General features: G+C 36.4%; 1 protein-coding gene across 1 annotated transcript in view; it reads left to right on the top strand.

Moving 5' to 3' along the window:
• Irsp53 (Insulin receptor substrate 53 kDa) overlaps window positions 1–16,650 on the top strand; it is a 370,121-nt gene that overhangs the window by 204,504 nt on the left and 148,967 nt on the right. Inside the window, exon 4 of the mRNA XM_076377827.1 lies at window positions 11,281–11,373. Coding sequence (XP_076233942.1) covers window positions 11,281–11,373 — 93 coding nt within the window. The remainder of the gene's footprint in view (window positions 1–11,280; window positions 11,374–16,650) is intronic.

Raw genomic sequence — 16,650 nt, 5'->3', positions numbered from 1 at the left:
AATTTGCGGAACAATCGATCAACATTTAGTCAGTGAAGAGAACGAAAATATACTACTGTTAATATATTTTTAAATAAATTGATATTTTTAGAAACTGTTTACTTATTATTCGATGGATTCGCCTTTCAAAAATATATAATCGTCCCACTTACACCATTTTGCTACACGCAATAGTTTTTGAGATATTAGACGAAATATATTTTCCACCCCCAACTTTGGGGGTGGTTTTCAATCTCGAATGGTTTTCACTCTACAATCCTGCGAAGTTCATAAAAATCGGAGATTTGTACCTCGCGATGTTCTCTTGTTAGTATCGTCGGAACGGAACGGAACGGAACGGAACGGGACGGAAAGGAATAGACTTCATGTGTCTACGAAACCATCTGACATTTCATCAGACGGACACTGAACGTTCAGTGTAAACTGCTCTATTTGAAAACAAGGGAAAGATACTTTTGTTGTCAGCACAGTTTAAAGCGGAACGGAATGGACTTGTATAAATCCAGCTTAATGCGTTCATTCACTACGCCTGGGGGATTACCTTGAATTCTCAATGACTTAACAAAAAGTCTTCGCTCATTCTCATTACATTCCCCCATCATCTATTCATGAACACGATAACGAGGCGTAGGTCTGAAAAACGCAGTTTCGTCACCGATGAAGATGAGATAGGGAGGAGACGCGGTAGAAGGGTCTGAAAGGATGCAACTGAATCAAATTCCCCGTCAACTAATTTGTTTCAAAACCCGGAGGTGACAAAGCCAATCAATTAGCGTTTTCCGCTCGCTATTCCGCCAAGTGACGCGGAAGGAACTTTCTTCGCTACCTTCTCAATTAAAGGGTGTTTCGGAAACGTAGGTATCTCTGACAAACCATTTAAAGACGCTAAAGATTCTTAATGTAGACAAGTCCAAATTTCAAAGCGTTTGTGACAATTCAACAATAATTGTTTCAACAAAATTGTTTTGAATAAAAATTTATTTCGATGATTTTCAATTTTGATTTGAAAGAGTAAAACTAAATTTTCACATCAGTTAAATAATTTTTATTTTTCTTGTTTCATCTTTTAGACTAATTATACATATGTATGGAATAGTTATACATTATGAAATAACTAAAACCAGATAATTCTATTTTCTTTAATCCCTAGATTCTCCCAATAATAATACGCCATTTTGTGCATACGAATTTGTAGACTAGAAAACTGGAGAAAAATAAGTAGAAAATAAAATTATGGCTACTGCTCAGCTTATCTTAATCATTGTCCATAATATATGAAACTATTTCAGAGACACAAATCTGATCTCAAATATATGTATGTATAACGATTGTCGAAGTCAATTCTCCTATTATGTATTCAGTGATGTCGAAAGCATACAAAAATATAGAGAGAAGAAAGGTATAGGTATTCGGTAAGAGTTGAGAATCTTCTTTCGTATAAAAGTCGTACGCGATACCTACCAATGATTATAGCGAGAGTTATTACTAACATTCCGAAAATCTGTCCTTCGCATTACATTTGAAAGCTCTGATATTGAAGAAGCCCCCTTCCAAATTTCATGTCGATATTTCCGCTTCATTTCCGAAGTAGGGCCTGTCTTATCGTTAAAATATTTTTTTTATAAACACTGGAATTTTCAACTTTGCGGTTGATGCCTAAACGATTCTGCTTAAACAACGCGGTCTTAAAGGAATCGATTCCAAAATGCAAATCTGAACCTTCCGTGAGAAATTCCATTATTGATATTTATGTATGTTCTTTATTTTACTTTAAAAATTCCTTGCACTTACTCCTGCTCTCTGTTAACAAAACCAAATAGGTTGAATTAAGTTACAAGTACTGTTCTTATTTATCGTGTTATACATGTTGTGTTTTTGATGCTATAAGTTCTAGTTATATTCATTTATTAATCAAGAGACGCGACAGCGCCTCGACGTCAAGTACATAAACCGTCTGAACTCTGATCCTGAATTCTGGTTGAGTCAATTTCTATCTTTGAAAAATATCAGCTATCCAAATCAACTCGATGCTGGTAGAAAGAAAACTCCTAACCTAACCGTTTCTTCCACTCATGAAAGACAGTTTAGACCGGAGTTTTAACCGCAGTTTTGACCGGCAAACCGCTTTAACCTTTCAATAACCCCGAGAGCGACAAATCGTATTATTTTGGTTGATTCACTGACCTCACCGTGACCGTAACCATAATTCTTACGGTCTTGACTCCCTGAATATTTCAGCATTTTCAATCGATGTTGCATATACAATAGTATACAATCTTTTTGGCATTACAGATATTTTCACTTTCCGACTCGGAAAAAGTCTCTTCGATGAGGTCCCCAAAAATTTTTATGAAATTCTGTAGGGTGAGACTAAAGGTTAAACGATGACATTTTGTGGAATATTTCGCGCCAATGCGTATTTTTTATGAACAATTAAATTAAAACAAGTTTATAAGCAAGATGATACAATCGAGAAGGAATAATCCTATATGTAACAATACACCGAAAATGAGGAATGCAATTTTTTCATAAGATTTGTTTCTGAAAAAATTGAATTTAAAGATTTGTCTGATATGCATACGGAAAAATAAGCAGTGTCAACGTCATGGTAAGTACTGACAATACATTTATTAATAATTGTATTGTTGAAAGTGCCACCTTTGTTGATATATACAAATCTTTGTTCTTCGAATCAGAGAATCGCGTATGTATGTTACGATGCTCTGATGTTGTAATTTCTATAAAGCCTGTATTATTTCTTCTGATTGCAGAAGATTTAGAGTTCTTTCTGCGTACACTAGTTCTTTCGTATGACTCGATAAATGGCTTAGTATTCGACAAATTAAACCATCATAATACGGTAATATCATTCTATGACTCTGTGGTTTGAAGAACAAGGATTTGTATACATCAATAAGGATAGCACTTACCATAATTTATTGTGTAATGTAAATGTAAAAAAATACAATTATTAACAAAAATATAGTCAAGTACACCTGTAGTAGACGAATCTTTAAATTCAATTTTCTCGAAAAATGAGCGTCTTATAAAAAAATTGTATTCCTTATTTTCTGTTTGCATATTTCTACTGGTAGTAGAGTCAGTACTAATCAAATTTTTATTCGTAGGATCATCGAATGAGAATTACCAATAAAATGAAATTATATGAAAGTAACGTATAATTTTTTATTCGAATACAAATTTATTTAAATAACGTCTTAAATAAATTATTAAATATTTTACAATGATATTTATACATGCCAATACTGCTTAATCCGGAAAGTTATTCGCCGCAAAGTTATTAACAACTAAAGTTCAAAGATTTATTCACGAATCATGAATAACAGTTTTATTCGATAAAAAATTATTCGTTAGTTACGAAATTTGTACTGTCATCCGTTATTTGGAAATAAATTTTATGAATTTATTTCCTCATTTTTTATCGCATATCCTAAATAAAATATGCCCAACTCTGCTTTATTATAGTTAAAATTTTATAGTATCTTGAAGGAAGACGGTTGAATATCTGCGGATTCCAGGTTCGATGCATAGTATGGAAAGAACGTTTTTTAAATGTTTAAATTGCATGAAACATATTTCACGAATCTTATAATTTTTTTATACAAATTTTTATTCATATTGTACATCCATACGTAACTGATATATTTGAACTTTTACAAGCAACTGTTAGGAAATCGAGGCAAACAAATGGTTAAGACAGGCCATGTGCTTTTTGTCAATGCGCTCGTCACCATCGGCAGTCAAGTAGGGTATCTCTAGGGATACCATAAACATAGAAAGGGGCGATACTGACGAAGGTTTCCTCACAGTTAAGAGACGATCAAAAAGACCATTCTTATACCGACTTTTGCCGTGTGCAGTAAACGTGCAGTCTTAAAAACGTTTTGAGTTTTATTCCAAGAAATTCCCTGATTTCATCTTACACAACCCCAGAAAATAGAACTATATTAACCATTATGAAGAGGTTGTTACGCGCATTACTTGTACATGGTTAAATTGTTTACTGTTAATTTCAAGCATCTACATAAATGGTAGCGTCAACGTTGAGAGTTTATGACTGGAGTTGAGGGTGAATGGTTCCATGCCGTCTTACCTTCGAAGATTTTATGATTGGGACTTCAGCTATGGAGCCTTGAATGAGGGTGCGTGAAACCAAACAGTCCCGACACCAGGTGATGACCACGTTGGATCTTCCAACTATCGGGTGTTGAAGGATTGAATGTTTACCTGAAGAGATAGAGAGTTTGGGAATGGTAAGCGGCCCGATGCCGTGCAATTAAAGAACAGGGACTTTGTTCCTGGAGGATCTGGCCACAGAGTCAAAAGACACGGCACTTACCCCAGAACTGCTATAGGAATCATTCTTGGTAATTTTTTCTAACATTAGAAGTGGGATTCGGTATCAAAATTTTACTTTGTTAAATCCACGTACACCATGGATAACACATTATCTGTATATTTTTTCTTTTTTTTTTATTTATTAAAGTATGTAAGCCTTTAAAAGGGCTTATTTGTGTGAACGTTACAAAGGAGAGTATAAACAAATTGTATAACGCATACAATAGACAGTAACAAAATATCATGTATGGAAGAGCAAATTCAAATTTGTAGTTTATAATTTTTAAGAAAAGAAAGTATACAACCACAAACGGGGGTACAAGGCTTAAAAAGAAAAATTTCAATGCATAGAGGTAGAGCAAAACCCAGTCTCCTTAGTGAAGCAATTAGTTTGGTTCTTTGAGTGTCATACAAAGGACATTTCCATAAAATATAATTTAGGGTTTCGATGGGGAGGTTACATTTACACTTGGCTTCCTTAATTGTACCAATACAACGGGCTAAGGACAAGGACAGTGACAATGAAGTCTCTTTGGAGATTTTTGTGAGTAAATCAAGGACTATGGAAATTCTGAAAGAACTTTTTGTCCTTGAATAAACCCTGCTTTTTCAAAAATTTGTTAGTATCATCCCTCATAATTTTTCTAAATGAGGCATAAAGATCTGTAAAAGGAATGTAGATAATGTCTAGAAAGTTACAAAGCTTAGTCTCCTTGGCGACCCGATCAGCCCTCTCGCTTCCCTAAATTCTCGCGTGTGATGGAACCCAGAAAAATTCGATGAATCTGTTGTTGGAAGTAGAATGAAATAGGGAGAATGTTCTTTTACAAGAAGCATTGCGATTAATAGCTCGCTTTATGCATATTTTGAGTTCAGGGCATATACAAGCCGAACCAACACCAACAGGGTCAGAAATCTTGCTGCCGTCCGTAAAGATGCATACGGCGTTGAGATTATTGATGCGAGACAGAAAAGTAAAGTTGGCATCGTGAGAAAAATATGCATCATGTCCTGGACTGACATCAAAGGGAATAGAAGTGGTAAATGTGTCAAAACTATGGCGATAAATACACCCATCTCTGTGGGATTGTCGAGTGCTGAGTTGATACACTGTGTCAGTATCAATAATCTAGGCCTGAATTTACTTATGGATTTATAAGTAAAGCTGTTGTAGTTAGATATCGCTTTAATAAGAAAGCAGTTACATTCAAACCTGGCTCTGCTCTCCAGAAGCCGGACTCCGCCATAATAATATTGGTGGGGGTGGAGATACGATAGCCGAAGGCATATCTTATTGCGGAAACTTGTATGCGTTCAATTCTTTCCAACTAACGTTTAGTATTAGGAAAGTAGATGAAAAGACCGCATTCAACAACAAAACAAATGAAACCCTTATATAATGTGAGAAGGGCCTCCGGATCGGAACCCCATCAGGTTCCTCGGAGATACTTAACAATGTTTAGGGATCTGAAACATCTTTTCGACATAATGTCGATATGAGATTTAATGAATAAATCGCGATCAAATGTAATACCGAGAAAACGAGCTGAGGGGCAATCCTTTATGATTGCTGGTTTAAAATCGGCAGTTGCTGATTTTAATTTCTAGGGATCCAGGAGGAATTCGTTTTCTTGTGAAACAGATAAATTTGATTTTTTCAGGTAATAAATTTAAGCCAAGTTCGCACAGATTGAAGTTAATCTACTCGATGGCATTTTCAATCGAAGATTGACCATAATCTAAAAACGAGGACTTCGTACATACGGCTATGTCGTCAGCAAACTGTAAAGTATACATATTACGGAAGACATGTTTAGTAATGTCGCTAACATATACAATATAAGAGAGAACTGAGAACTCCCCCCTGCGCCACTCCCTTGCAGACGATCCTGAGCTCATTATTAAATGCGGAGATAATAAATCTCTCATGAGTAAGAAACTTGGTGAAATGAAAAAGCGACAAAGGACAGCCCAGGAGAGCCAATGTGGAGATGAGGACGTCAGCATTGACGTTGTCGAACGCTCCACTCACATCTAGGAAGGTGACGAGTTGGAGTTTATTTTCAGAAAAGGCTTCAGCAACTTTTAGCGGGAGGCAGAGTAAATTGTCAATACAAGATTTGCCCTTTCTGAAACCATGTTGACTAGGAGGAATATAGTTATTGGTTTCAATCCACTATTCCAGTCTATTTTTGACCATAGTTTCAAACAATCTGCAACTGCAAGAGGTTAAGGAGAGAGGTCTGAGACTACAACCGTCAGCCTTCTTGATAAAATGGATAATGGAGTGCTTCCAACTTTGCGGGAATTCGTGAGCAGCATATATTAAATTGAAAATATCAAGTAACAGGAGTTTGAATTTGGCAGGTAAATCTTTTAAAATCTTCCCGGTACAGAAGTGGATGTCTTTGAATACAGGGCAATAGTAAATTCTATAGAGGGGGCTCAAGTAATTTGTTTTTCTGGTGAGGTGGGAAACGAGATGGATTAGTTAGAACCCAAGCCGGACTGATTTTATTTCAGGCAGTTTCATAATTCTGTTTGGAACACAAATTGCTACTGCTACTTTGGGGAGTAATATTAATCCATCTGTTCTTAAATATTTTACATGTATTTCAGACATACGAGGGATTGGTATGAATGTTGATGGATTCAGTAAATTTTCTGAAGCAAGCCTTCTTTTTGTTTTTAAAAGTTTTCCTGGCAAGGGCGACATTTTTTTTACAATTGGTTAAGTCCCCTAACTTATTAAAGTATTCCCATTTTTTGCGAGATGCGCGACGGAGTCCTTTAGCCTTTTCACAGTCTGAGTCCCACTTTTCACAGTCTGAACGAGTTACGCCCCTGTTAGAGACAGAAGCAGACTGGATTGCTTTTGTGACAGATTTGATGAAGAATTCATATTTATGACTAGGAGGTAGAAGATCATAATCTGGTGACAGGAAAGAATGATAAGAACCCTTCATGTAATATTTGAACGTATCCCAATTTGTTTTCTTAGATTTCAGCTTGAAAGTCTTTTTTTCGTATAGATGTCTGTCAGTATCAACCCACATTAGAACAGGAAAATGATCAGAGCTGAGGGTATCATCGTAAAGACCTGTACTGATTTTATCAGAGATAGATATAAGAGAGAAAACTAAATCAAGGTTAGACCTTTTATTTCTGTGAAGATCTAGGTGAGAAAGGGTATCGGCGTTGTGTAAAAAAAGGTCAAAAGAGTCTATGGCACGTTCCAGTCTGATCCCCTCAGGACTTGTGTACTCACAGTTCCACAGAATATTATGAGCATTGAAGTCCCCCATGATAATACAGTTCTCGAGCCTACCAGTATTAAAAAGAATAGAGTCCCATTGGTTTTGAGAAAGTGAAGCCCGGGGCTGTATAGCAAGCCAAAAGACTAAGCAGAGGACTAACATTACTTATAGATATGCTCAATAATTGGACAGACTCTGCTGGAGACACTAAGTTTGATATCTTGCTGTAGGCTAGGTTTTTACGAATAAAAGAGATGATACAACATCCTCTTCCAATTCTCAACCAAGAGGAGGGTACAGATTCTTGTCCGGGGAGAGCCAAGATTCGACGCGGACCAAGATGTCAACGTTGTCTAAAATTCAAGAAGCAGATGTTTAAAGATCTGTTTATTGCCATAGTATGCACAGGGATACTAAGCGTCAGAATCTTCACGAGTACTGCAGCTGAGGCTACTGGAACCGGCATCGATCGGATTAGTCAGATGTTTATTAATTCTGAGTATACGGGCCTTTAGAGTTCTGTTGATGATACAAGGGATGATCTCGGATAGTATATTGACGAGAGCTGGAATATCAGGTGTGTAATTCTGGGCTTCTTTTAAAAGTTCAAACCGGTTGAAAGAGCCATGGAGAAAACCAGTGAGTGTTTCCATGTCTAGTGGATACTTCCCTGCGCTTGAAGAAATTAAGTCTTCCGCCGGGAGAAATAGATTCGCGATGTCGTTAAGGGAGTTTTCAGCACCAAATATTTTGGGCTTTTTAGATTTTCTCACATATGTAGAAGTCGTCTTAACACAGCTGTCGCGGGGATGCAGGCCTTGATTAGCGTTGGAGGAAGACCGTTTGGCAAGGGGATGGAAGGGAGGAGTCAGTGAAGGCTGCGCATCCTCCCTTTTGTCCGGAATAGAGTTGAGGTTTGTGTCATTTGCGTTAGTAACAGAAACAGTAGGAGTAGATATCAGATAGGTTGAGATATCTTGAACGGCTGGAGTTAGTTGGTGTAACGGAGTTTTTGCAGAATTTGACCAGGTGACCTTCCTCTTTGCACAGGAAACAGGATAGCTCTTCTGCAGATAAGTAGATTCAGTAGTCGGTGGAGTCATAATTGATCTAGAGAGACTCAGGTATCTTTGTGACGTCATCAGGTTGGATATACATTTGTCGACGGAAACTAAGTACATGAGCAAAGCCTGGTTGGTTCATACCTGCTCTAATAAAAGTGACTGGAGATACAGGTTGTATGTTCAGTTTGACAAGTTCTTCTAATATGGCCTGATGTGGTATGATAGGGCAAACGTTGGATAAAATAATACGTTTGGTTTTGGAAATTAGAGGTCTAATTCCTAGGACGTGAGATCCAATGTTGACTTTGGTTTGATTCTCAGTAAGTTTAGCCACGAGTTCCTCACTACTCAAATACAAACAGACGCGACCCTGAGAGATACAGGAAACGAATCTTATGTTGATCGGCTCAATGATTTTCGAATTCATTATGCAGCCACGTATCTGTAGGTAATACTATTTCTGTAACGAAAACTATAACAGCAGATACCGACCTGGCAATTTGGGAAAGTCACGTGACTACCTTACCCCCGTAAGTAATTAGTGCGATACTCTGCTAAGTCTCCTCATCGAGTTCCTAAATAGAGAGGTGAATATTAGTATCCTTTTAAAAGATTGTGAATATCTTAATACTAAAAAATTTATTTTTAAACTTTTGGGAAGGCCCAAGATTTTCGAAAATGTTTAAAAACTTGGCTTGTGACGAAGAATCCAGAAGTAATACTATTTTTCGTTCCCAATGAGAAGAATTAAAGAAGAAAGCACAACTTCAATTGGAGACATTTTTAGTTACTGAGTGGTTTTTGGTATTGGTATTCGGTCGAGATGACCGTTTAATACCCTGCTTTTATCCTATCAGAGGTGATTGAGAAGGGCAGAGGAGAATGTAATAAGTATACAGGATCAGCCTGTCTGTCTTTTCTGTTTTTGTCCTCCGTCGTCACGAAAAGTCCTTCAAGGAGTTTGAAGATGAAACAAGATAGATGATTCGCCCTATTTTTGAGATATATAGAATTAACTCTTAAAATGATAGAAACAACGCATTTCTTTTACTAAACTTTATTCTGTAGTTTTTTCCAAAATTTCTTATTGCATTTGCATATATTCTCACATAATTTTACAGAATTTGAGTTAAACTAATTGTAAGCACAAGTCAATATGAGGTACATTTATTTGTGTGTCATTCTTTTCAAGAAATAGAATCATGCACCAATTGGACTGTGAATCAGTTCACCATTAGTTCTGTTTACGTTCCCATATTTTTTCAGCTCCTTCGTAGATCTATTACAGTTTTCCTACATCATAGCTTATAACAAGTTTTCACGATAAGTGCTTGTTCCTTATTGACAACCAGGACATTCGTCGCAGCGTTTTTATTTGAGGAAGTCTTTAAGTTTATACAAAATAAGTGCACTCTGTGTTTAATATCCCCCCCCCCCCCCCCCCCCCCCCCACACACACACACACACACACACACGCGCGCGCGCATGCACACACAACGCGAAAGGCTTGTTATCCTTAATGATGTAGGAGAAAGTAATAAAGTTTATTGCAGACTTTATTTGGTCTTCTATGTTTTTTTTTCTTGTTTTTCGCGGAAATACCGAAAAGAAGATGTTACGAAATACCTGGAAAACTTGAGTCAAGTCAAAGGCAGAGATTTCTTATAATCGTTTTTGTACAATCTAAAGAATTCGTTTCTAAGATCAGTCGATATGCCAATAAAAGAAAACTTCGAAAAGTAAAAAAATTAAGCCAAGTACATGAAAAAGTACAAAAAGAAAATATTCCAACAGTAGTCCAGGCGATGTCCGCCACTTGAAAGATAAATCCTTGGCGTGGCCAGGCAAAGTAGTGTTCTAGGATCATTCATAGACACTCATACCTTGCCCCTACATGTTATCAGATAATTTCTTAATTAAATAATTAAAACTATTCATCGACAGTATGCCCTTGCCTGGCCATGCCAAGGATTTAACTTCCAAGTAACGGACATCGCTTTTCATGTACTCCGCGTATCTTGTTTACCTTTTTGAAGTTTTTTTATTGGGATCGAGATATTACTGAAATAACTTTTAGATGAGGTAGAAATATTTGGTTTTCGAGAAAAAGATATGCGACAGCAATTGATTCATATATTTGGTGTCAACAAAATACGCGACAGCGACAGCGACAGTTCATAGACTCGGCGTCGGAAACTTACCGCGTCAATGTCAAATAATAATCTGAATTGAATGGGTGAGTTGAAGAACAGTACAAAATTAAAAATCACATTTTGTGATATTTGATCTCAACATGTAATTCTGTGCATTTTATGTATCTGGTCTCCAGAGCCAGCGTGTATTGGCTCTGAAGAAGTAAGAAGGTATAAAATATACAACTATAAAGAACATTGACAAAAACAAGGCAAAATATTTGCTAAAATTTGAATACTTCCTCCATCGTCGATCTAGCAAACCATGTATTTTTACTATCTATATTTTATTGTCCTTCGTTTAAAGAAGGTGCAAGTTGAACTGTCGCAATAGAAAAAGGAAAACTATAGAAAATCATGATATAGCTGCTCTTTAGCAATTATATTCTCTGTTTCATTATTTTCTAGGTGCTGCAGCCGCATCCCGCGTTTACGTCGATGCATTATCTCGATTAGCACGGCAAGCGCAACTGGGGACATGGGGTGGTTCCAAAGATGTCGGTGAGTTTCGTAGATTTCTCACTATCCCGTCAAAAGAAACTCCCTCTTTACTGCTGTTTCTTCTTTCATATCTCTCCGCTTATTGAGAACGGGAGCAAGATAACTCGTGAAATAGGCAACGCGTATCGTGTTGCTGATAATGAGTGTTAGATCCTTCCTTCAGAATTTCTAATAAATTGAGTAATAGCCGTATGTATTAAAGTCAGAGTTTTCTAAATGAAGTTGAAGGTAAATAGACAATGTTATTTCGATAGAGGGTTAATTGTTAATAAAGATTTAAGGTGAAAGATGACTTCGTAGTGTCCTTGAGACAGAGTTGAGCGAAATGTAATCTAATGACAGATTATAAATAAGAATTAAAATGTAATTGTTAATTCAGTTACAAATTACATTGTAATTGTAATTGTATTGTACAAATTACAATGTAATTGTAATTGTAATTACTTTGTACAATTAAATTCTAATTGTAATAATAATTGTTTTGCAGTAATTGTTTTGTTTTGAATTGAATTAACAATTACATTGTAATTGTTATAATAATTACAATTACTTTTCACAAAAAGGATGTTAGGATGTTTAAAAAAAGAAAAAACGGAAACAAAATTGTACAATACATTTATGTACTTATTTCTTTATTTTTAAAACTTAAATTGCCTTTTATACTACTCTTTTTTTCGAACGTCGCATCTGACATTCTGTTAGCTTTCGGAGTATTGATCATAGTGACATACGAAAAAAGTTGTTTAACTGGCGCCGAGGAAGGTAGTGGCGTGTTATATTTAAAAAAAACATTTTTTATTTCTGGGTATCTTTTTAATAACTGTAATTCGCAACTTTCCTCGGCAAAATAACGAGCAATTGAAAGATCGGCTGTCGATCTTGGCTAGTTGTAGTTGTAACCATCCGAGTCCGAATCAAAATTATAAAATTCATCGTCAAGTGATTTACTTTGGGTTATATCCATATTGATTGTTTCTGTATTAAATTCGTTGGAAACAACTATGGATTTAAATCGTGGATACGACAATGCTGTTATTACTGCATTTTCTGCTTTATGGCTTGACACATTAAAATAATGGTTAAATCGTTTTTCTACACTTTTTATGAAAAGTTCATGAAGGTTTTAGCAATACACGAAATTCTTTTTGTTCAATCTTTGCAAATTTTTTCTAAGAGCTAATAAAGTTGGTATCAGAATACCATAATATGTATTATTTTCTCCTTGAAAAATGTCTAACGCGTGAGCTAGAGGTTTGGCACAGGACAAATATTCTTCAGTGTTGTCAAATTCTTGTTTCTTAATATAACTTTTTAGGCCTAAGGCTTTGTGCAGTGCAACAAATTTATCTTTGATAAGCAGAATTGCTTTTAAAGCATCGTACAGACTATTCCAGCGAGTCTCACTGGGCTTACTAAGTGCATGTCCCAGTACATCTTGAATTATTTCTGCAGATTTTGGTCGACTTCCTTTTTTCCATAAAATATTGCATTTTTTCAAAACCTATCAATGAATATTATATAATAGTGCATCTTTAACTTGTAACACTTTGTTCGCGTCTATAGTTGCAAGTAAACTTAATGTATGCGAACAGCATCGCTAATGCAAGGGTAACCTTGCCTCCTGAAAATTAGGAACTATCATCTCTTCGTCACTATCAGTATTTAAATATTCTTGGTCCAGTTCATTGTCGGAGTTGTCGGCGATACTATTACTACAGTCAATGCAATCTTCTTCCTGAATGCAATCAGGATGAACACCAAATCTCTTAAAGGCTTTAACGAAATTGCTTCCATTATCAGTTGTGGTAGCAACTATTTTAGAGGGATTTGCAATATGTTGGGTATGTATTTCCTGCAACCAGGAATCTAAAGTAATGGTTATTTTAAACATCTTTTAGAAAACAGTTATTCAGTAAAAATTTATTTTTAGTTAAGAAGAAAACAAGTTTAACAAATTTATATATATATATATATATACAACACCCGAAAATCAGAATAAAAAATGTAATAATTGAATATTTACTTCAATTCACCGTACCAATAACGGCGAATATTACGCTACGCAGAAATGATGCAGCGTTTTTGTATACAAGAAATAGAATAATTGTATATTGCTATACAATGTTGAATTCACAAGAAAAAGCTCTTTATTTATCCGAAATGAAAACATTTTTTGTTAGAAAAAAAGGGGGGGGGGGGGGGGGATTGAATTTTTATATTAAAATAAAATTTTCAAAATTTTTTAAAGCCATTTTATAGGTGTTGAAAACCAGTAAAACTTTTGTATGAAACATTTTTTATAGCGCTTATACTTTGCGAGCTATAAACACCGAAAGGAAAAGGGCGATTTGGATTAAAGGGGTAGTTTCTGCCTTAAAAGTGCGTATGGGCAACTACTTTGTACGGCAAAATTCTTAGGTAGGACTATAGAATAATTGTACAAAGTTCCATTAAAATCGGCGATTAACGCTTTCCAAATTTCCCTTTAAATGCGGGAGCCGGAAATGAGAGATTCCTGGGGTGATTCTAAACAACATTCTCCTTTGGAAAAATGTCCTCCGAAGCTTTGTTAACAAGTTATTAACGAAAAACCTCGACTAATCAGAGAGCGCGAATTGCGTGCGCTCGGCCGACCACTGATAGGTTACAAACTACGCGGAGCGTCTGCTATTCACCGTGCTCGGGGCTTGTACAAGAAACTCAAAACCTTTTCACGTTATTGCCAAATTTCTCCTAAAGTATTGGATAAAAAATTGTGAAAACAATTAGGGACACGCTAACTATTGCGACACATATTGTGGAATTTTTTCAGATTTTTGAATTATTAGCCAAGTCGTAAAAAGAAAAGACAATGTTAGTGTTGATTTCTCATAAACTATTGGACAAAAAATTATGAAAAAAATCAGGAACATCTTAGCTGTCGCGACAAATGTCGTGGAATTTTCTCAGATTTTTAAATCAATTAACAAAATTGTAAAACATAAAAAGCGAGAGACAAAAAGGTTATTGACCAATTTTGTTAAAACTATTGGTGGAAAAATTATGACAAAAAATGCAATAACCTGTTAGATATCGCCACAAATATTTTTGAATTTTTTCAGATTTTTAAAATAATTAACAAAGTTGTAAAACGTAAAAACGAGGAAAGAGAGTTCTAAAATGCCGATTTAGTAAAGTGATGCCATAGTCAAAAAAATAAAAAGCAACGTTTTCGTAGTTCCTACGGACTGAACGGTTTTTTACTGTGTATCAAAATATTGAAAACTGTACAAGAATACTTATTTCATATTGAATGACCGAAAATTGGACGTATTAGTTGCTGTAATCGGTCAAAAGTACGGAAACTTTGATTTTTATTTTTTTAATTATGACGGTCCAAAGCAAAAAATGTTCAAATAAATTGAGATTAATAGTATGACTTTAGTAATACGATTAATTACTATCGGTAAAACTCACCCATTCGAAGACGAATTCACCTGCTGCTTGAACACTTGCTCCATTGGGTCACTGTGCCGATTCCGATTATTTGGGGTGTTACGAGTCCACACGAGTTACGTAAAGTAACTATGAAAGGGCTCGATTCAAAGCTCCTTCTGTTGACCTTTGACTTTGCCTGGAAGTCACCATGTAAGGGCCGATAGGCATTTCCGTTGCACCCAATTAATAGATTTCTTCGAAACTAATATCTTTCAACTTTTCTCGGAAACTCTGCGATGCAGTCGAGTCCCCACCATTTTTCCCATAGATTTTTGACTATAAAAAGGCTAAGAAACTCGGTCTAGCGGGTTCATTCGTAATCCAGTTCGAGTTTAGTACGCGGCTTAGACTGGAAAGCAAGATCGAGCATTAGTTCTTCACGCAAAATCATAGAGTACAGTACGTAAAGTAAATTTACTGAAACATAGTCTTAACGACGCGTCCCCCGCATACCTCTGTGCGTAATCTAGAGAGAGAGTACTTAGTTCCGCGACACATTAAACTCATAAACACTTGTATTCCTTCAAGTCAACTTAAACTCGTAATAATATACATTTTTATAAGGTTTGTTAAATTGGACTTAGTTCAATCAAAACCTTTCCTAAATCCAATAAGAAGGGAACGCATACCGATCCCATAAATGATATATTTTTACCGCTCGAGATATACTATAAATTTGAAAGTTACGAGGCTATACTAACACATTCGCAATCCTTGCGAAGATACTTTTTCCTAACCTACAAGTGGCTCCCGGTGTTGGCCTTTGCGCACTGGTTCGTCCACATCCGTGAGGTGGCTCCCAACGAGTGCAAAGTTACCCGTTGGATCGTCCACGAAAAAATAACAATATCCCAGAACCCTGACCCTCGGTCAGACTATCTAGCCCTCGGCTCTTAACAGGGGATGACGCCCAGATAGCGTTAACCACAGGTATACGACACCACAAGAAGCCACCTTGCATTTACAACACTTCGCGGTCACTAACACTGATCACTTCACCAAACGAGCACTTGACCATTTAGTGACCGACAACCGATTATTTTGAAACGTTCTGCGATATTCCGTAACTAAAAACAAAATGTTACATAGTTCGGCGGCGAAATTACGATTGATACTGATGATTTTTTCCGAAGTCTCTTTCCTGGTGCCCTCGCATCCCTTCCAGCACGACTCCTCGGCGTGTAGCTTCGTTAAAATACTCGAATTTGATTTGCTAATTGACACCAACAAGGTTGGATCTTCCTCGGTTACTTTTTTTAGTGGAGGTGGTAGTCTCTCCTTCGAATCGAAAAAGACACAAGCAAATTCATGGAGAAAAGCAAAGGCATATTGGATTAGCGTAGGAGACCGTAATCAGTGTCTCGCAGATGTGGCCGTTTATGATCATAGGTATTGCCCTGCAAGTTCGAAGGAGCCATCAGTACCCGAGACCGAATTCTGCAAGGGTTACGTCGCGCTTACCGTTGAAGACTTTCGATGCATTCGTACGGATGAAGTATGGAATTAGCCGTTGTTAAAAAGCGAATTGGGGGAACTCTTTTGCCCTGAAACATTTGGTCGGCGAATGTCTGGCAGAGACTAATTCGTCGCTGCATCGGGGGTTTAATACATCAATTGTATTCGAATCCCTTTAACTATTTCGATGTCTGCGTCTTGCGAATGAGCCTTGCCTTTTATCACGCAGCGCATGTAGTAACCGTACATTTATTCTTACTGTTTGCCCTGTTCCCTTTCAAAATATTTTTATGAAACAAAATTGAAAAAATAAACAGATATTCGTTGAAATATTCCGAAGGAAAA

Source organism: Calliopsis andreniformis, chromosome 5 (genome assembly GCF_051401765.1).
Source record: "Calliopsis andreniformis isolate RMS-2024a chromosome 5, iyCalAndr_principal, whole genome shotgun sequence".
In the NCBI taxonomy this organism is placed as follows: Eukaryota; Metazoa; Arthropoda; class Insecta; order Hymenoptera; family Andrenidae; genus Calliopsis; species Calliopsis andreniformis.
The sequence above is the reverse complement of the archived record's forward strand: the minus strand, read 5'-3'. Positions and strand labels throughout refer to the sequence as shown.